Below are 21,370 nucleotides of genomic sequence, written 5' to 3' on the forward strand. Positions count from 1 at the left end.
TCCGTCTCCTTGGAAGAGATATGCAAGGCAGCAACTTGGGCATCGGCCCATACCTTCTCCAGGCATTACTGCTTGACTGTGGCTGCTCGGGCGGAGGCCCGGTTTGGAGCTTCAGTGTTGCGGTCAGGGATTTCAATGTCCCGCCCTGGGTGAGTACTGCTTCGGTACATCCCACCAGTCTATGGATTGATCAGCATGATGATATGGAAGGTAAAATTATGTATCATACCTGATAATTTTCTTTCCATTAATCATAGCTGATCAATCCATAGCCCCTCCCAGATATCTGTACTGTTTATATTCTGGTTGCATTTCAGGTTCAAGTTTAGTCTTCAGTTCCTGTTCAGGAGGACTTCGTGTTGAAGTTTTTTCAATTGGATTCTTCAGGAGTTGAGACGAGTATGTGTTAGTGAGCTGCTGCATTCCTCTCCCCTCCGTTTTATGGGGCTGGATTGAGACACAAATTCTGCCTGCGCTCCCTCCCACTTCGGCGGTGTTAGGGTCAGTCAGCTCCTCCCGCGGTTGCGGTTGCAGGATAAGCCAGATCCCCCCGCATCGGCGGAGTGGTGTCCCTTCCCCGCTCCGCGGGGATGAGCTGGACGGATTCCCCTCCGCCACTTGTGTGGGGATGAGCTGGGTTAATTCCCCTCCCCCGTTTCGGCGGTGGTGAGCTGGGCAGAGTGTCCCTTCGTGGGTGTAATTCTCTAAGTGCTGAGTCCTGCGGATGGAGCTTGGATATTGACATACTGAGGTGTTTCCGGCAGCACATGACCACATATAGGGAGGCAAAAGGATTGCTCTCTATCTCCACCTGCTGGTAGATGGACACAACCCACCAGTCTATGGATTGATCAGCTATGATTAATGGAAAGATAATTATCAGGTATGATACATAATTTTACCTTATTATTCTTGAGGGCCACAAACTCTTCTGGTTTTCAGGATATTCCTGACAAATATGCATGAGAACCACATTGTGTATTTGATTATCTTGAAAACCAGAGCACTTTGTCTTTTTCAAAACTGGAGTAGGCTGCCATTCGTAAGAGTAGACTGTAGTGCTGAACAAATTGCTGCAGAGATCAGGCAGCAGGTGGAAGTACACCAGATAGTGGTAAATGAAGCTTACAGTACCAAGTTACCAGTCTTGCTGAAATCCCAGAGGAACCGGTGCAATCTGGCCAGAAGAAAAGTTTATGGTTCTGTAGTGTTGCAGGACAGTTTTTAACTAACTAGATTTTTTTTCTTTCTAGTATCACTGTCATTAGTACAGAAGCACTATTTACTGGAACGGACTGAAGGTCCGTCAAGTCCGCTATCCTGTTCCCAACAGGTACCAATCCAGGTCACAAGTACTTGACGGGATGAAAGGTGGCAGGAGTCTGTCCATGTACAGTGCATGCCTACTACCTTTTTAGGGAAGATCTAGTACAATATTACTCTGAGACAGTAACAAGATTTGTGATATCATGGCACATTTTTAGTACTTTGACCTATGTAAGACTTGCTCTTAAGTTATGTTTGAAACCAGACCCTGCAATAGTTCTCTTCGTGGAAATGGGGAAAAAGTTGAATTTGAGAGAACTTGCTTAGAACAGGCCTTCTCTTTTTCCCTCTCCTGTGAGGTAGGTTTTGAAGATACTAGCTGAACAGTAAAGACCCCACCCCCCCTTTGAAATTTTGGTTTGCTAGTTTTGTTGAGACCTTGGGGCCAGTCCCGTTTTTTCTGGACAGCTACCAAAGAGTAGGTGTGAGAAATGTGCATATACCAAGTGCTTGTTTTTTTTATTCTCATTTTTCATCTCCATCTTTTTTTTTAGAAATAAGGCAGTACCACTTCACAATGTTTGTGACCATGACTGCATGATTGTGGCCAAACAAAATTGTGATTTTTCTCACCCCCCTCCCCTACCCCTGATGTACCCTTGGAAAACTCAAACCACAGTTTGGAAAGCTCTGTCCTAGAGATGCGCACAGTCATGTTTTCAGATCAACACATTGAATATACATCAGAGATTGGTATATAGCAAAGAGCCACCTTCATGTATATTCATTATGCTGATCTGACGACTTGACTGGCACAGCATCTGGGGACTAATCTGGAGTTTGTGATTCCCTCCCTCATGCCAACCTTAGTCCCCATAGCTCTGGCAGCATGCATGCCACTGCCGTGCATGCTGCAAGATGGGGATTGATTTGAGGTGTTCAGGTGGGGGTCTGACCAGGTCATGTTTCTACTGGGCTTGAGTGCCTTCTGAATGTGCCCCCCCCCCCCCAAACTGGATCAGAGGACCATGGACAAGGAAGTGGTTAAGTGAGATGGGCACTTCCTTTTTGGCAGATGCTTTGTAGGATCTCTTGAGAGCTTGGGTGAAGAATATGGTGCACTCTGTGGTGAGGGGCTCAGTGGCAGATGTAGTCTGTCTAAGCTTTGTACGCTCCCCTTAAGGCTCTATGCTTTTTGGGGAGGAGTTGGATAAGTTGGTGCACGCCTTGGTCTTGAGGATTCCAGTGTTCCTCATTTGCTGGAGGATAAACCCAGGAGTGCAGGCAGAAGTGTGTTCATGAAGCTAGGCAATACCAGCCCGGCAGGTTCAGTAGTCCTTGGAAGAGTTTCTGGTACTGGTATCTCTTCCACATTTTCCTCTGTGAAAACCGAAGCAAAGAATTAATTTAACCTCTCTGCTATGGCATTGTTGCCATATGGCCAACTTCTCATTCCCTACTGTCTTAATAAAACTCTCAGGTCCGCTCAACAAAACCAACTTCTCCGAGGACAAGCAGGCTGCTTGTTCTCACGACTGGGTGACGTCCGCGGCAGCCCCCACCAACCGGAAATAAGCTTCGCGGGACGGTCGACACGCAGGGCACGCCCACCGCGCATGCGCGGCCGTCTTCCCGCCCGTGCGCGACCGCTCCCGCCAGTTACTTTTTTTCCGCGACTGAGAGAGTTGTGTTTTCCCCTCTCTCTCGTTTCAGCCGCCGGATTTTTTCGACCGCGTTTACGCGGATCGTCGCTTTTGGCCTGTTCGGCCTCTTCTTCTTCTTCTTTCTCTTTTATTAAAAAAAAAAAAAAAAAAAAAAAAAGAATTTTGCGCGTGTGGAGCACGCGCTCCTTCTTTTCCCTCGCTTTCTAGCGGGGACGCCTCGTTGCGGCCTAGTGGCCGCTCGGTCGGTTTCAGTTTTCGTGGTGTGATTTTAGCCACCATTGCCGACTTTGACTTCGCCGACGCGATTTTTCCGTCGATGTCCTCGAAGGTCCCGAGTGGATTTAAAAAGTGTGGTCGCTGCGGCCGGCCGATCTCGCAGACCGACACCCACGCTTGGTGCCTCCAGTGCCTCGGGCCGGAGCACAATCTCAAGTCGTGCGTTTTGTGTCTCGGTCTCCGGAAACGGACTCAGGTTGCGAGGCAAGTTCTGCGGGACCATCTTTTTGGAACTTGCGCCGGCCCCTCGACGTCGACCTCGACGGCATCGGTATCGAAGACCGGTTCTTCGGTACCGGTATCGATGCCCGAGACATCGGCACCGATGGCAGCGACCCCAGGAGAACAGGTCCCGTCGGCCCGCCGGTCCGCCGGCGAGAGTGGGGTAGAGAGACCGCGTGGGCAGTCGGCCCCGGTCACTCCCTCAACTCGTGAGCCACGGGACCGAACCCTGTCGGACCCGGTACCCCGAGACCGAGGGGGATCGACCTCCTCCTCCTCCATGCCCTCCGGCACCGGTGACGTGCACCGGAAAAAAGACAAGAAGCGCCGTCACCGGGAGCCCTCGGTGCACCCTGAAGAGGAGTCGACGCCGAAGCGTCATCGCAGAGAGGAGAGATCTCCGTCGGTGGTGGAGGTACCGACGCGTCGGGGTTCCGGCACCTCGGTGCCGTCTCCTGGCCCCCAGCAGCTTCCGGCACCGACACCCTTACCGGCCCCACCGCCTTTCCCGGCAGCGGGCCTGGACGAGTGCCTCAGAGCCATCCTTCCGGGGATCCTGGAAGGGCTGATGCGCCAGGCTGTGCCGGCGCCGGGGGTGCTTGCGCCCTCGGCGCCGATGACTGTGGCGCCGGCGAGCTCTAGCCCGGCGCCGGGGCAGTCGACACCGCCGCCGCTTGCGGTGCCGGTCTCGACAGCCACGCAGGTGGAGTCCCCGTCGACGTCGATGGAGGGAGCTCCGTCCCCGCCGGCGCGGGAGTCCACCGCTCGACGACACCGAGACCTCGGTGCCTCGACGTCGAGCCGGGCCCGGTACCGGACGCAGCTACATGAGCTAATGTCCGATACCGAGGATGAGGACTCGTGGGGGGAAGAGGAGGACCCGAGATATTTCTCCTCAGAGGAGTCTACGGGCCTTCCCTCGGACCCCACGCCGTCACCGGAGAGGAAGCTCTCACCTCCTGAGAGTCTCTCCTTTGCCTCCTTTGTGCGGGATATGTCTATAAGCATTCCCTTTCCCGTGGTCTCTGTGGAAGAGCCGAGGGCCGAGATGCTCGAGGTCCTCGACTATCCATCACCACCTAGAGAGTCCTCCACGGTACCGCTGCACAATGTCCTGAAGGAGACGCTGCTCCGGAACTGGGTGCGACCACTAACTAATCCCACCATTCCCAAGAAAGCAGAGTCCCAGTACAGGATCCACTCTGACCCAGAGCTCATGCGGCCCCAGTTGCCCCATGACTCAGCGGTCGTGGATTCTGCTCTCAAGAGGGCACGGAGTTCGAGGGATACCGCCTCGGCGCCCCCGGGGCGGGAGTCTCGCACTCTGGACTCATTTGGGAGGAAGGCCTACCAATCCTCCATGCTCGTGACCCGCATCCAATCTTACCTGCTCTATATGAGCATCCACATGCGGACCAATGTGCAACAGCTGGCGGACCTGGTCGATAAGCTCCCGCCGGAGCAGTCCAGGCCTTATCAGGAGGTGGTCAGGCAGCTGAAGGCGTGCAGAAAGTTCCTGTCCAGGGGGATTTTTGACACCTGTGACGTGGCATCTCGTGCTGCGGCCCAAGGTATAGTGATGCGCAGGCTCTCATGGCTGCGTGCCTCTGACCTGGACAACCGCACCCAGCAGAGACTGGCTGACGTCCCTTGCCGGGGGGATAACATTTTCGGTGAGAAGGTCGAGCAGATGGTGGACCAACTGCATCAGCGGGAAACCGCTCTCGACAAGCTCTCCCACCGGGCGCCTTCAGCACCCGCCCCCACGGGTGGGCGTTTTTCCCGGGCACGGCAGGCTGCACCCTATTCTTTTGCAAAGCGTAGGTACAACCAGCCGGCCCGAAGGCCTCGCCAGGCACAGGGACAGCCCCAGCGCGCTCGTTCTCGTCAACAGCGTGCGCCTAAGCAGCCCCCTGCGCCTCCACAGCAAAAGCCGGGGACGGGCTTTTGACTGGATCCACGGGAACATAGCCGCCCTACAAGTGTCCGTACCGGACGATCTGCCGGTCGGAGGGAGGTTAAAATTTTTTCACCAAAGGTGGCCTCTCATAACCTCCGACCAGTGGGTTCTCCAAATAGTGCGGTGCGGATACGCCCTGAATTTGGCCTCCCTGCCTCCAAATTGTCCTTCGGGAGCTCAGTCTTTCAGCTCCCTTCACAAGCAGGTACTTGCAGAGGAACTCTCCGCCCTTCTCAGCGCCAATGCGGTCGAGCCCGTACCACCCGGGCAGGAAGGGCAGGGATTCTATTCCAGGTACTTCCTTGTGGAAAAGAAAACAGGGGGGATGCGTCCCATCCTAGACCTGAGAGGCCTGAACAAATTCCTGGTCAAAGAAAAGTTCAGGATGCTTTCCTTGGGCACCCTTCTGCCAATGATTCAGAAAAACGATTGGCTATGTTCCCTGGATTTAAAGGACGCATACACTCACATCCCGATACTGCCAGCTCACAGACAGTATCTCAGATTCCGCCTGGGCGCACGGCACTTTCAGTATTGTGTGCTGCCCTTTGGGCTCGCCTCTGCCCCACGAGTGTTTACAAAGTGCCTCGTGGTGGTGGCGGCGTATCTACGCAAGCTGGGAGTGCACGTGTTCCCATATCTCGACGATTGGCTGGTCAAGAGCACCTCGGAGGCAGGAGCCCTCCGGTCCATGCAGTGCACTATTCAACTTCTGGAGCTGCTGGGGTTTGTGATAAATTACCCAAAGTCCCATCTCCAGCCTACTCAGTCTCTGGAATTCATAGGAGCGCTGCTGAATACCCAGACGGCTCAGGCCTACCTTCCCGAAGCGAGGGCTACCAATCTCTTGGCCCTGGCTTCGCAGACCAGAGCGTCTCAGCAGGTCACAGCTCGGCAGATGTTGAGACTTCTGGGTCATATGGCCTCCACAGTTCATGTGACTCCCATGGCTCGTCTTCACATGAGATCTGCTCAATGGACCCTAGCTTCCCAGTGGTTTCAAGCCACCGGGAATCTAGAAGATGTCATCCGCCTCTCCACCAGTTGCCGCACTTCACTGCTCTGGTGGACCATCCGGACCAATTTGACCCTGGGACGTCCATTCCAAATTCCGCAGCCCACGAAAGTGCTGACGACGGATGCATCTCGCCTGGGGTGGGGAGCCCATGTCGATGGGCTCCACACTCAGGGTCTGTGGTCCCTCCAGGAAAAGGATCTGCAGATCAACCTCCTGGAGCTCCGAGCGATCTGGAACGCACTGAAGGCTTTCAGAGATCGGCTGTCCTGTCAAATTATCCAAATTCGGACAGACAATCAGGTTGCAATGTATTACGTCAACAAGCAGGGGGGCACCGGATCTCGCCCCCTGTGCCAGGAGGCCGTCGGGATGTGGCGTTGGGCGTGTCGGTTCGGCATGCTCCTCCAAGCCACGTACCTGGCAGGCGTAAACAACAGTCTGGCCGACAGACTGAGCAGAGTCATGCAACCGCACGAGTGGTCGCTCCACGCCAGAGTGGTACGCAAGATCTTCCGAGCGTGGGGCACCCCCTCGGTGGACCTTTTCGCCTCTCAGACCAACCACAAGCTGCCTCTGTTCTGTTCCAGACTTCAGGCACACGGCAGGCTAGCGTCGGATGCCTTTCTCCTCCATTGGGGGACCGGCCTCCTGTATGCTTATCCTCCCATACCTTTGGTGGGGAAGACCTTACTGAAGCTCAAGCAAGACCGCGGCACCATGATTCTGATCGCGCCCTTTTGGCCCCGCCAGATCTGGTTCCCTCTTCTTCTGGAGTTGTCCTCCGAAGAACCGTGGAGATTGGAGTGTTTTCCGACTCTCATTTCGCAGAACGACGGGGCGTTGCTGCACCCCAACCTCCAGTCTCTGGCTCTCACGGCCTGGATGTTGAGGGCGTAGACTTCACTGCGTTGGGTCTGTCTGAGGGTGTCTCCCGGGTCTTGCTTGCCTCTAGGAAGGATTCCACTAAAAAGAGTTACTTTTTCAAGTGGAGGAGGTTTGTCGTGTGGTGTGAGAGCAAGGCCCTAGAACCTCGTTCTTGCCCTGCACAGAACCTGCTTGAATACCTTCTGCACTTATCAGAGTCTGGCCTCAAGACCAACTCAGTAAGGAATCACCTTAGTGCGATTAGTGCTTACCATTATCGTGTGGAAGGAAAAGCCATCTCTGGAGAGCCTTTAGTCGTTCGATTCATGAGAGGCTTGCTTTTGTCAAAGCCCCCTATCAAGCCTCCTGTTGTGTCATGGGATCTCAACGTCGTCCTCACCCAGCTGATGAAACCTCCTTTTGAGCCACTGAATACCTGCCATCTGAAGTACTTGACCTGGAAGGTCATTTTCTTGGTGGCAGTTACTTCAGCTCGTAGGGTCAGTGAGCTTCAAGCCCTAGTAGCTCATGCTCCATATACCAAATTTCATCACAACAGAGTAGTGCTCCGCACCCACCCAAAGTTCCTGCCGAAGGTGGTGTCGGAGTTCCATCTTAACCAGTCAATTGTCTTGCCAACATTCTTCCCCAGGCCGCATACCCGCCCTGCACACATTGGACTGCAAGAGAGCATTGGCCTTCTACTTGGAGCGGACACAGCCCCACAGACAGTCCGCCCAATTGTTTGTTTCTTTCGACCCTAACAGGCTAGGGGTCGCTGTCGGGAAACGCACCATCTCCAATTGGCTAGCAGATTGCATTTCCTTCACTTACGCCCAGGCTGGGCTGACTCTTGAGGGTCATGTCACGGCTCATAGTGTTAGAGCCATGGCAGCGTCAGTGGCCCACTTGAAGTCAGCCACTATTGAAGAGATTTGCAAGGCTGCGACGTGGTCATCTGTCCACACATTCACATCACATTACTGCCTCCAGCAGGATACCCGACGCGACAGTCGGTTCGGGCAGTCGGTGCTGCAGAATCTGTTTGGGGTGTAAATCCAACTCCACCCTCCAGGACCCGAATTTATTCTGGTCAGGCTGCACTCTCAGTTAGTTGTTCTTCGTAGGTCAATTTCTGTTGTTTCCTCGCCGTTGCGAGGTTCAATTGACCTGGGTTCTTGTTTTGAGTGAGCCTGAGAGCTAGGGATACCCCAGTCGTGAGAACAAGCAGCCTGCTTGTCCTCGGAGAAAGGGTATGATACATACCTGTAGCAGTTGTTCTCCGAGGACAGCAGGCTGATTGTTCTCACCTTCCCTCCCTCCTCCCCTTTGGAGTTGTGTATTGCATATTTTTTGCTAGTCATTCAACTGGCGGGAGCGGTCGCGCACGGGCGGGAAGACGGCCGCGCATGCGCGGTGGGCGTGCCCTGCGTGTCGACCGTCCCGCGAAGCTTATTTCCGGTTGGTGGGGGCTGCCGCGGACGTCACCCAGTCGTGAGAACAATCAGCCTGCTGTCCTCGGAGAACAACTGCTACAGGTATGTATCATACCCTTTACTGTCCCTAGCAACCACATTATCGTCCATGAACACATTGGAGAAGCTATATTCTCGGTACAAGGTCCTTGATTATGGAATGCCCTTCCCAGTTCATTAAGATTGCAATCCTCAGTATCGGCATTTAAAACCGACCTCTCTCTTTACAGATGCTTATCAACAACTTATTGCTCTACCTGTAGCTTTGGTACACCAGCAGTATAGAGCTTCCTTGTCTTTTTACCCTACCCCTTTTAACTATCAGAATTGTAGTTCTACCCCTCTTCTGGTGTATTCATTCTCGAGTTAAGTTCTCCACTTTTTTAGATGTAAACCGCCCTGAAGGTTTCCATAAGGCAGGGTAGTAAATTTAAATAAACTTAAAAACTTGTCTTCCCCAAGTGCCCCTTTTACCCTTCAGTTAATTGTGGTCCAACTGATTTCTTTTGCTGGCTTCTTGCTTCTAATATGCCTAAAGATTTTGCACTGTGTTTTGTTTTTTTTGCCTCCAACGCAAGATGTTAGTGTTCAGTTCATAAGACTGTGCATTGTTAAATGTTTTTTGAGGTCTTATGATAGGAGTCTGTTAAATCACAGGCACATGATGCAGTGTAGTGTTTCTTACTGTTACATCATCTCTCTTTTCTTACAACTTGGCATATGCAGTAGTGATCTGGTTTACTGTTCTGTAACTTGACAGCTGATGTTCATTAGCAATAGGCTTTCCTTTTCTTGTATCTGAGAAAACTTGCAAATAAGTGGGTTTTGTTCAGTCCAGTGTAGATGTGATAGAGGGGTAATCTTAGCTATTTGTGATGCACTTATTGTTAAATTTGATATGTAGTTCATTGGCTAGCCTATTTCTGTTAGACTACTTGCTACCTTTTATATATTAAAATTCTTATTTATTCCCCACTAGGTGTAATGCTGGCAGTAGATGCTGTCATATCAGAGTTAAAGAAACAGTCCAAGCCTGTCACAACACCAGAAGAAATTGCCCAGGTAATGCTAAATGCTCTTTTTTTTTTTTTTTTTTTTTCATGTCAAAGGTAGAACGATTGAAGATACTGAGACACCACTTTTAAATATAAGCTTTTAATTTGGTACCAGTTTAATTTTCATGCGGACTGTGGGTGAAAAGATTTAGAAAACTTGAGCATTAGGCAAAATTATAGGAGCTGGATGAAGGTCTCCTTTTTTGTTTACGTTTCTATCTGATGCTTGCCGTTAAAAGTAAAAATGGAATAGAGATATAAATGATGATTCCTCGGTAAACCAGATGAAACCAGGGAATAGGATTTTGCTATTGCAAACCTTGTCACACAAACAGTGGATCATCTCATCGTAGATTTTGCTGTTCAGTGAGTATAACTGATAAGAACAGTGGAGTTGCCTGTGTGTTGAACTGGTTGTGGCTCTCCAGTCAAAAGAACAGTGATGAGTTGTCACTTTAAAGCAGAGCTAAAGCTAGGTGGTCATCACGTGAGAAATTTTACATTGGGGTAACTGTCCAATGGATTGCGTCTTGAGGGAGGAAGTCTGCTAGTCTGTCCTTAAGCCTAAAGGATTACCACACATTTTGACATTCTTGCAGTATATTCCAGAGTTTGCCATCAGATGAAAATTTTTTTTTTATTTTTTATTTATAATTTTCAACTTAATACATAAAGATGGTATTACGTCAAAATGCATGGAATTCACAAAATATATACAATCCAGCAGAATTGTTCTATTTATATAGAAATAAAAGAAACTACCAAAATAATTAGTCCACAATGGAGAGGATCCAAAAGAGAAAATAATACAAAGCAATAAACTTAATCAACTTAAATTAACGACCAGATGGAAGTTAGAATCAAGCAGCCTAGTCAGCACATTTAACTAGGAGATACTAATACAGGGGTATCCCTTACAATCTCTCGAGCCAAAACAAATTCTTGTAGTCTTTTAGGGCATGTAAAAAGGTAATTAACACCATGCATAGTAATCATACACTTACAGGGAAATTTAACTAGAAAAGTACCCCCAAGTGAAAGGATTTTTGGTTTAAAAACCATCATTTCCTTCTTCCTGGCTTGTGATTCTTTAGAAAGATCAGGAAAAATCTGGATTTTAGCACCCATAAAGACAGCATTCATTTTCTGGAAATAAGTACGCAATATTAAATTTTTGTCCGATTCCAGTGCAAAAGTAACCAGCAATGTAGCTCTATCTGAAATTTCAGATCTTTCAAGAAAATCAGTCAGGTCATTTTGTGGAGATTCTGGAACCACATTAGGTACTTTCATCGATTTTCTAAGATAAACTGTTTTAGTCACTAAAGGGTGACTTTCCATTGGAATATCCAGTATCTCAAGAAAATATTTTTTCAAAAGTTCAACAGATGTAATAAATGGAGAAGATGGAAAGTTTAGAAATCTTAGGTTACATCTTCTAAGCTGATTCTCCATATATTCTAATTTACGTGCCTGGAAATTATTGTCTTTAATTACAGAGACCATTGAAGTTTGTAAAGTTTTTAATTCAGAATCGACACTTTCAATTTTAGATGTAAACTTCTCAACTCTGGTGGAGATCTGTGATTCAGTAACTTTTTAAATGATTTATTTCCGTCTAAGTATAGTTAAACATTTGCTGGAGAGATGTGTTCAGCCCCTGTATGGCCTCCCAGAGATTGTCCAAAGTGACTTTTTCTGGCTTTAACATACCTCTTCCTAATCCAGTAGCTGTTCCTCCCTGGATTATAGCTGGGGGTAAATAACCCCCTTCAGTTGTTAAAGTACCTGGTGTAGAAGCAGAAGCTGGGCCTCCCACTGTAGTCGGGAAGTCATCAACTTCGGATGCTCCCTCAAACGACTCCCCTTCAGCTCTGCTAGTTCGCCCTGGTTGCGGAGGAGTCAAACCAGAGGGAGGGCTCAATGTGACGCCCTCTGCGCTGTGCTCCGACGTCGTTATGGAGCTACCAGAAGCTTGAGTCGGCGTTCCCAGTGCTCAGATTCCAAAACTTTCCAGCTTTGGTTGAGACATGGCGGGTATTCTAACTGCGCTCAGGGAGGCAAGAGCTGCAGTTTTACCTTTCCTCTTCCCCATTGCTCTTGGGGAGCACTCCGTGTCAGCAACTCGCGGCGGTAAGTTTCAGGAGCTCCGACAAGCACGTCTGATCAGACGGCCATCTTGGATCCGTTCTTTCCAGATGAAAAATTAAGAACATACAATGATCCCAAGTTTGTGAAAGCCTTCTTTGTAATTGGACCGCATGACTATGATGATGAAGATGCAAGTGATGAATCTTCACTTGCATCTTTATCTTCATCATCATCAGTCATGCGGTCCAATTACAAAGAAGGCTTTCACAAAGTTGGAATCATTGTTGAATTAGCACTACTTATGCTGATGATAAAGTATTCTTTGCTATATGGAAGTAAAGTGTTTCAGAAATTCTTTGATAACCTGCAGACCCAGTCAGAAGACATCAGTAATATCACAACCTGGCCTGATTTTGAAGGAACTTTCAGACTGAACAATCCACTTTCTGCTAGTGCAGTTGTTGAAGCTTTTTAACAGTGCTGGATTAATGACTTGCAAGCACACTTGCATGAGTGACTGGTCATGTTCAAAAATGTAGTTTTACTAAAAGCAAAGTGGATTGAATTGTAGAGCGATAAAGTTTTTAGAATAAAAACTTTAACAGTAGTTATATTCATTGTAGTTGCGGGACTTAAAAGTATTGGGCAATAACTTTTAACTTTCACTTAAGTACATTTTTTAATGTGTTCGTCACTGTACTTTTTACTTAAGTAAAAATGTATATTTTAATACTTAAGTGCTTTGAACAACACTTACATATCTGAGGATATGGGGGATAGGGACAGATCTTGACTGCATTTTCTTGATTTGGACTCGTAGTGGCAGCAAGTTCTCAGGCTGAGCTATTATCAGCTATGGGGTTTTTTTTTCTACTCAACCCTGTACTACTATTTTTATCCTTTAGCAATTTTGAGTAGGTCCTTAATATCTTAAAGAATGGGTTCTCATTTTCTTAATGAAATTAGATCACTTCAGGGTACTGCACTAATGGCAATGTCTGGGATGCTAAGAATGTTATCGGCTTGCAACAACCTCAATTCATATCCTTTAGTTTTACCACCTACCCATCTCTGTAAAAGGTTTGTACATTAATATCTTTCAAATATGTTTATCATATCACCCCCCCCCCCCAGTCTCTCTTTTCCTCTAGCGTATATACATCTTCAGGTCATCAAGACTCGTATGTCTTGTGGCGCAAATCTCATACCCTTTTTTTCATTGCTTTTCTCTGAATTGCTTCAAGGCTTTTATGTCCTTAGCAAGATGAGGCCTCCAAAGCTCAGCACAGTATTCCAAGTGGAGCATCAACATATCCTTCTGCTGGTTATATCCCTCTCTATCATCTTGCTTTGTCACATTGTTTTGTCTCCATGAGATCCTCAGGCACCATCAACCCAAGGTCCCTCACCTGAGCTGTACTTATAAAATCTCTCTCCTCCTATCAGGTAACATCTGCTTTGGATTTCTGCATCCAAGTGCATCACTCTGTAGTTCTTCACATTAAATTTTAACTACCAGATCTTTAATTATGTGAACCTTTCTACTGGCCTTTGGCTGCTCCAAAGGTAAAAATTTACCCATTACCGTGCTAAATAATGCCAACATGTAACAAGTCTTCCCCCCCCCTTTTCAGGAGGGCCTAAGTCCTCTGGGATTCACGTTGTCTAGCAGAACCAACTAGAGAAAAGATATTTACCGTTTTCCTTTATAGCACATTAGATGAAGAGTAAAGGGTCATCGATTTGATCTACCCCTTTTCTATGGTACAACCAAAGTGATTTACATATATGCAGGTACTTTCTCTGTCCCGAGTGGGATCACAGTTTTAAGATTTACCTGTTAAATGTTTTCTTTGAGGTTTAGACCACTCCAGGTGGTTATGTCCCTCTGTCTGCTTCTAGAGGCAGAAAAGACTTGTGATACCATACCCTCATCGACAAACAAGGGCAAGAGAAACCCACCCCATTACCTCAAGGGCAAGAGGGAACTAGATCTTTGTCTGACCAGCTGGAGGACATACTGGAAAGCCCAAGAATGTAGAAAAATTACAAACAGCACTAATGCCAAACACAAAATCAGGAACAACCTAGACGGGACTCCAGGCTGGGCTGGCAGAGCTCAAGGAAAGAAAAGGGAAAATGAGGTTCTTACCTTGGTAATTTTCTTTCCTTTAGTCATAGCAGATGGAGCCATTACGTATGGGTTTTGTCCATCAACCAGCAGGGGGAGATAGAGAGCACTCAAATTTCACAGTGCCACATGGTCAGCTAGCTCCACTGCCTCTTCAGTATTTGAAGCTTCCAAAGCAGTATAACAAACCGCAATGAGAATAACATGAACTTTCCTCACAGCGAACGATGGCCCCATAAGGAGGGAATGAACACATCCTCCTGGAGGGAATAAACTCGTCCTCCTCTTTGTATTTATGGAGGGAATACACACATCCTCCTGGAGGGAATGAAGTCAACCTCGTACACATGAACTGGAGGGAATTAACTCATCCTCCTATAAGTGAACAAGAATCCTGAAGACTGTTTTCCAACTTTCTCCCAAGGAAGGATTAGAACTTCAGGAAACAAGAACAGAACCTGAAACAGATTCACATCATACAGACAGTCATACAGGGGAGGGCTCATGGCTTCATCTGCTATGACTAAAGGAAAGAAAATTACCAAGGTAAGAACCTAATTTTCCCTTCCTTGTCATCAAGCAGATGAATCCATTACGTATGGGATGTATCAAAGCAATCCCTATATAGGGTGGGAACAAGTCACACCACGCGCTAGCACTTGTGCTCCAAAACGCGCATCCCTCCTAGCAGCCACATTGCGCCTGTAATGTTGGGCAAATGAGAGCTTCGAAGCCCATGTTGCTGCACTGCAAGTGCTCCAGTTTCAGCCCAAGAGGAAGAAATCGCTCTTGTAGAATGTGCCTTAAAGGCTACAGGCGGAGGCCAGCCGGCAAGCAGATAAGCTGAAAAGATAGCTTCTTTGAGCCAGCGGGCAATAGTGGCTCTGCGAGAACCTGATAGTAAAATACACAAATGATCAGAGGTCCTGAAAGAATTAGTAACTCGCAGATACTGTAACAGAGTCCTGCGCACATCCAACAGGTGCAACTGCCCAAAGGATTCTTGAAACTCCTCCTTAACAAAAGAGGGTAGAAAAATAGGCTGGTTTAGGTGAAACGCTGAAACCACCTTAGGCATGAAGGAAGGCACGGTACGAACCGTGACCCCGGACTCTGAAAATTGCAGAAATGGGTCTCGACAGGACAGCGCCTGGAGTTCTGAAACCCGTCTCGCCGCAGTAATGGCCACCAGAAAAACGGCCTTTAGTGTCAAATCTTTCTCTGAAGCTCGCCGTAGCGGCTCAAAAGGAGAACCCTGCAGAGCCTTCAAAACTAGCCCCAGGTTCCAAGCTGGACAAGGTGCCCGCACGGGAGGACGGAGCCGAAGCACCCCTCTAAGAAACCGTGCCACATCTGGATGAGCAGCTAAAGACACGCCTGCAACCTTACCATGAAGGGAGGCCAATGCTGCCACTTGCACCCACAGGGGATTATAGGCCAAGCCTTTTTGTACACCATCCTGCAAAAAGTCCAGAATTGGCGAGACAGGAGCCCGCATGGGTGTGATCGCATTTGAAACACACCAAGCCTCGAACTGGCGCCAGATCCTGGCATAAGCCACGGAAGTGGACCGCTTGCGGGCCTGCAGGAGAGTGGAAATAACATTATTGGAATAGCCTTTGCCTCTCAATTGCGCCCTCTCAATGGCCATGCCATAAGACCAAAACGGCAGGCGTCCTCCATGGCCACCGGTCCCTGCGACAACAGGCTCGGTACCAGAGGTAAAGGAAGGGGAGACTCCACTAGCATCTGTTGGAGGTCCGCATACCAAGGCCCCCTGGGCCAATCCGGGACGATGAGAACCACTTCTCCTGGGTGAAGCCGAATCCGCAGGAGCACACGCCCTATCAAGGGCCACAGAAGGAACACGTACCAGAGGCCAGGGTTGAGCCAAGGCATCCAACCCGGCTGAGCGAGGATCTCTCCGTCTGCTGAAAAGCATGGGACTTTGGCATTTGAGCTTGTCGCCATAAGATCCATTACGGGCTTGCCCCATTTGGCACATATCTGCAGGAATACTTCATCTGCCAGTTCCCATTCCGCTGGATCGATTTGATGCCTGCTTAGATAATCAGCTTGCACGTTGCTCTGACCTGCAATGTGAGCTGCCGACAGAAACTGTAGATGCAGCTCGGCCCAGTGGCAAATCTGTTTGGCCTGCGCAGCCAGCGCTCTGCACTGAGTGCTGCCTTGTCGGTTTATGTAGGCCACTGTTGTCGTGTTGTCCGACATCACTCTGACAGCCAATCCTTCCAGGGTCACTTGAAAGGCCAGAAGCGCCTGAAACACCGCTTTCAACTCTAGGCGATTGATGGACCACTCTGACTCGTCGGGTGTCCAAAGACCCTGGGCATGCTTCCCCTTGCAATGTGCGCCCCAGCCCTTCAGGCTGGCATCTGTCACCACTAGGCACCAATCGGGGAGCGCCAGCGGCATTCCTCGCCGCAGCATGCTGTCTGAGAGCCACCACTCCATGTTGAGTCGGGCCGCAGGGAGCCAAGAGAGTCTGCATTGATAATCCTGAGATACTGGAGACCATCGTTGAAGCAGGGAATACTGCAGAGGTCTCAGGTGCGCTGTCGCCCAGGGCACCAAATCCAAGGTGGCTGTCATCGATCCCAACAGCTGGACAATGTCCCAAGCTCGCGGGCGGGGCATCCTCAGGAGCAGACGGACCTGATTCTGAAGCTTGCACCGCCTTTGCTCGGGTAGGAATACATATCCAGAGTCTGTGTCGAACCGGGCCCCCAAATATTCTAGAGATTGTGAGGGAGTCAGGTGACTTTGGCTACATTGACGACCCAGCCCAGAGATTGCAGTACTGAGACCACTCTAGCTGTAGCTTGATGGCTCTCTGTTGCAGAGTCCGCTCTGATGAGCCAGTCGTCTAGGTACGGGTGAACCCGGATACCTTCTCGCCTGAGAAAAGCAGCTACTACCACCATTACCTTGGAAAAGGTTCAGGGAGCTGTGGCGAGGCCAAAAGGCAAGGCCCGAAACTGGAAATGTTTTCCCATCACCGCAAACCGCAGAAACTTCTGGTGCGGGGGCCAAATTGGAATGTGCAAGTAAGCTTCTTTCAGGTCCAGAGACGTGAGAAACTCCTGGCTGTACCGCCGCACTGACGGAGCGCAGGGTTTCCATGCGAAAATGCCGCACTCTTAGGGACTTGTTTAATTCTTTTAAGTCCAGAATAAGGCGAAAAGACCCACCTTTTTGCGGCACCACAAAGTAAATGGAGTAGCGGCTGCAGCCGAAATTGGCGGGAGGCACCGGGGGAAACCGCCCCAATGTGAATCAAGCCTTGTAAGGTCTCCTCTACCGCCGCCCGTTTGGCGGCAGAACCGCATCGGGACTCCACAAACACATCTCTTATCGGGGCATCGAATTCTATTCTGTAACAGTCTCTGATCAGGTCCAAGACCCACTGATCTGAGGTAATCTTGGCCCACTCCTCGAGAGAGAGGGAAAGACATCCTCCTATAACAGGAATCGAGGAGGGGGCCGGCACACCCTCATTGAGAGGGTCGCCCTTGAACTCCAGGTCTTGAGCCTGCTGCTGCGGAACGTTTGTCCGAGCGAAAGGAGTTCCTCTGCTGAAAACCGGCCACGAGAAGTGGGCCCAGCAGAATGCCCGGGCGGTACCTTCTAGCTTCACGGAAGCGAGGTCTATAAGAGGAGTGAACCGCCTGACCCTTGGAGGGAGACCGCGGCCTATCCTCGGGTAAGTGCTGGGGTTTAGCATCTCCCAGGCCTTTCACAATTTTCTCCAACTCCTCACCCAACAGGAGAAGGCCTTGAAAGGGCAACTTCACCAACCTTTGCTTAGAGGCCATGTCCGCCGCCCAATGCCGTAGCCACAGAAGACGGCGAGCCGCCACTGCTACAGCCATCTGTTTAGCTGAAGCTCTGACAATATCATAAAGGGCGTCAGCCAAAAAGGACAAGGCCGACTCCATTTGCGGAGCCACTTCAGACAAGGGCTCCGCTCCATCACCGGGCTGTTCCACTGCCTGTTGCAACCATGCCAGGTAGGCTCCAGCAGCATAACAACTGCATGCAGACGCCCGACTAGTAAGACCAGCAATTTCAAAGGACCGTTTAAGTGCTGATTCCAGTCTACAGTCTTGCATGTCCTTCAGGGCAACACCTCCTTTAACCAGGAGGGTAGTTCTCTTTGTCACAGCTGTGACTAGGGCATCCACCTTAGGCATTGCAAAGCGAGCCAAATGCTCCTCATTCAGAGGGAATAATTGCCCCATAGCCCTGGAAACTTTCAAAGGTCCTTCGGGGTCAGCCCATTGAGCTGAAATAAGCTCTTGGATGGAGTCATGCAAAGGAAAGGCTCGAGCAGGCTTTTTGGTACTTGCCATCCTTGAATTTCCAGAGGAGGCCACGCCACTCCCAGGATCTTCAATAGAGAGGACCTGTAAGACAATCTGAAATAAGCGCTGGCAGCTCCTCGCGGTGGAAAATCTACTGCTACTACTACTTAACATTTCTAGAGCGCTACTAGGGTTACGCAGCGCTGTACAATTTAACAAAGAGAGACAGTCCCTGCTCAAAGAGCTTACAATCTAATAGACAAGTGAACGGTCGGTCCGATTGGGGCAGTCTGGATTCACTGAACGGTAAGGGTTAGGTGCCGAACGCAGCATTGAAGAGGTGGGCTTTAAGCAAAGACTTGAAGTCGGGCAGGACCTCACCGCGGACGGATCATCTGGATCCAGTGGCCCTTCTGCACCTTCCTCTGTTTCCTCTGGGCACGAGGGCCTGCCAGACCCCTCAGAGTCGCCACATCCCGACCATGGGGGGGAAGGGGGGTGCGCCACTCTCTGAAGGGGAATTTACCCTTCTGTGCTTCTCTTGTGGCCAGCTATCAGGGAAAAACGCCTCAGAGGTCAATCCCAGGCCTGCATCCACCGGAGGGGCAGTAAGAGGGGCCGTAGAAAACCCCTGTGGCTGAGCTCTTTTAAGCATATATGAATTATGAAGCAATAATACAAAGTCAGGGGAGAAAAACTCGCCCTGGGCACCCGGTTCCAATCCGGGGCTAGTAGCTCTTTGGCCAGCTTCAATTTGAGGGCCCCCTCCGGTCTCCAGACCCTCCGCCTCAGCGGGGGTCGCGCCATGTTGTGCTTTCAAAATGGTGCCCGCTGCCAGCTCCACCGAGCGGGAAGAATCATCGCTCGCCATGCTCGGGCCGGCTCTTACGCCTGAACAGCACGTTTTACAGAGCCCCGCTGCTGATCTGCGCTTGCCACACTTGGAACAGCGCTTAACACTCTCTGCAGCCATCGCCAAAAAAACGGCGGAAAATTCAAAATGGCAGCTTTGTGCCAAAAAAGTCCCGATCGCGGGCCCTCCCCGGAGGAGTCAGAAAACACACTTACCTCACTGGACTGAGTATACAAGCTCCGGTCACGCTGTAGAAACTGAAGAAAACCTCTTGCTTTTTTTTTTTTTTTTTTTTTTTTTAATGCTGTGAGGAAAGTAGAGAAAACAGCAAAAGAGGCAATCAAATCAACTCCGGAGGTACAGAACAGTGGGAAAGGTGAACCAATGTGCTTGTATCCACCAAGTATAGAGTGGGAAAGAGCAGGGAAAAGTGAAACTAATGTGCTCACATCCACTGGGGGGATGGGTAAGGCAGGGAAAGGGCTAACCTATGTGCCTTTAAAGTGAAGCTGCTATAGCCTCTAACACCCCGGCTAACAACTGGCAAGCCAGGAGCCCCACCCCCAGGCAGATTTTTTAAGGCGCTTGATCAAGCTGCAGCCACCCTGCTTGGGGCGATAGAGAATACTGAAGAGGCAGTGGAGCTGGCTGGCCAAGAGGCACTGTGAAATTTGAGTGCTCTCTATCTCCCCCTGCTGGTTGATGGACACAACCCATACGTAATGGCTTCATCTGCTTGATGACCAGGAATTAGCCCTTCCTCAGACCAGCCCAGAATGAACGAATGGGATCTAACGAGCACTGAAAAAAATCTGTTAATACGTGCTGAAGGGAGACCATGAAAACGCGACTCTTGGCTCTGTAGAAATAAAACAGACTAAAGAACCTGTGCTCACATGGTGGGACACTGCTAAAATTTTTAACTTGCTGTATACACTAGGCAGTGTCTGCACTGGGCTCCTTTGGATGGTGTCACCCAGATGTGAGAATACTAATGGTCTGCTTGTCCTTGGAGAATGCACAGTTTAGTGGATTGTGGGGGAGATATTTGGCCCAAGCAGTATGTGTTCTACAGACTTATTGTTTCAATAAATCTTTAGCATTTTACTTAGTCCACCATAACTCTGAATGAAAGCTCTGCATTGGGTGTTCTTTTCAGCATCAGTACTAGACAGATATCAAAATAAGCTTTTGTTGCTTTCTATTTGTCTGGTTCCTTGGTGGCTCAGAGGTAATAAAGGACAGGAGTGGGTGAAGTCACCTTCTTCCCTCTCTCCCCCACCCCTTCTTTGACTGACTGGAACTCTAAGGGGGGGACATCCAGTCCCTGGTACAAAGAGGAGCCATTGATATTACTGTGTTTTTTTAAAATGCTTGTTTGTCTCTAGATAAAGCAAGTAAAAAGTCTGAGCCCAGCATCCAGTCTGCAGTGGCCAGTGCAGGTCACTTGAAAATTACACACTAGTTTTAGTAATAGTTGATTCTATGGGAATTATTTCCAGAAGTAATAAGCGGAGGTACTCCAATCTATCCTCCAGAAACTTATCAAACATTTCTTTGAAAGCTAACATTGACTTTTTTTTATTAATATTATTATATGGCAAATTCCATAACTTGTGGATGACTGAAGACCTGTTTTTTAAATCTGCATTAATTGGCTTCTTGGAGCCTCCCTAGTTAAGTCCAGACTTGGTTAGCCTCCCTTCATAAGGAGCTTGCCCTAATCATTTTTGTTCCTCTGCTCTGTATGTTCTTAAATTATAGCTCCATTTGTGTTTGAGACAGGATAACCAGAATTGCACACGACTTGATGTGGTCATATTATATAGCCCTGCAGAGGCATTCTGATACTGTTGAGCTCTTTTGCCCACTGATGCACAGTAAGGGGTGGATTTCACTGTATTCACAACTAATCCACGTTTGTGCTCTTCTTCTTTGGGCTACTTTTGAAAAACAAATACAGAGCATAAAATAAGCTTGTCTGCCTGATCTTTTGCCCAGTAAATATTAAAGCATAATTAAACAAGTAGGTCTTGGTAAGCTTTTGAAAAGACACAACTTGCTTGTAGGTTCTAAATCTCACATGATAGAAAAGCTTCATAGTTAGGAGAATGAAATGGCTTTATGCTAGAGAGTTTCATGGGGACAGAAATTTTACCCTTCCCCACAA

At 49.1% G+C, this 21,370-nt stretch overlaps 1 protein-coding gene across 2 annotated transcripts in view; it reads left to right on the forward strand.

The window, feature by feature from the left end:
* The window catches only part of HSPD1 (heat shock protein family D (Hsp60) member 1), a 78,252-nt gene that overhangs the window by 18,657 nt on the left and 38,225 nt on the right, over nt 1-21,370 (forward strand). For both annotated transcript variants that reach the window (XM_030208956.1, XM_030208955.1), the window contains exon 4: nt 9,725-9,807. In XM_030208956.1, the coding sequence (XP_030064816.1) occupies nt 9,725-9,807 (83 nt within the window). The remainder of the gene's footprint in view (nt 1-9,724; nt 9,808-21,370) is intronic.

The sequence above is a fragment of the Microcaecilia unicolor genome, chromosome 7 (genome assembly GCF_901765095.1).
Source record: "Microcaecilia unicolor chromosome 7, aMicUni1.1, whole genome shotgun sequence".
NCBI lineage: Eukaryota > Metazoa > Chordata > Amphibia > Gymnophiona > Siphonopidae > Microcaecilia > Microcaecilia unicolor.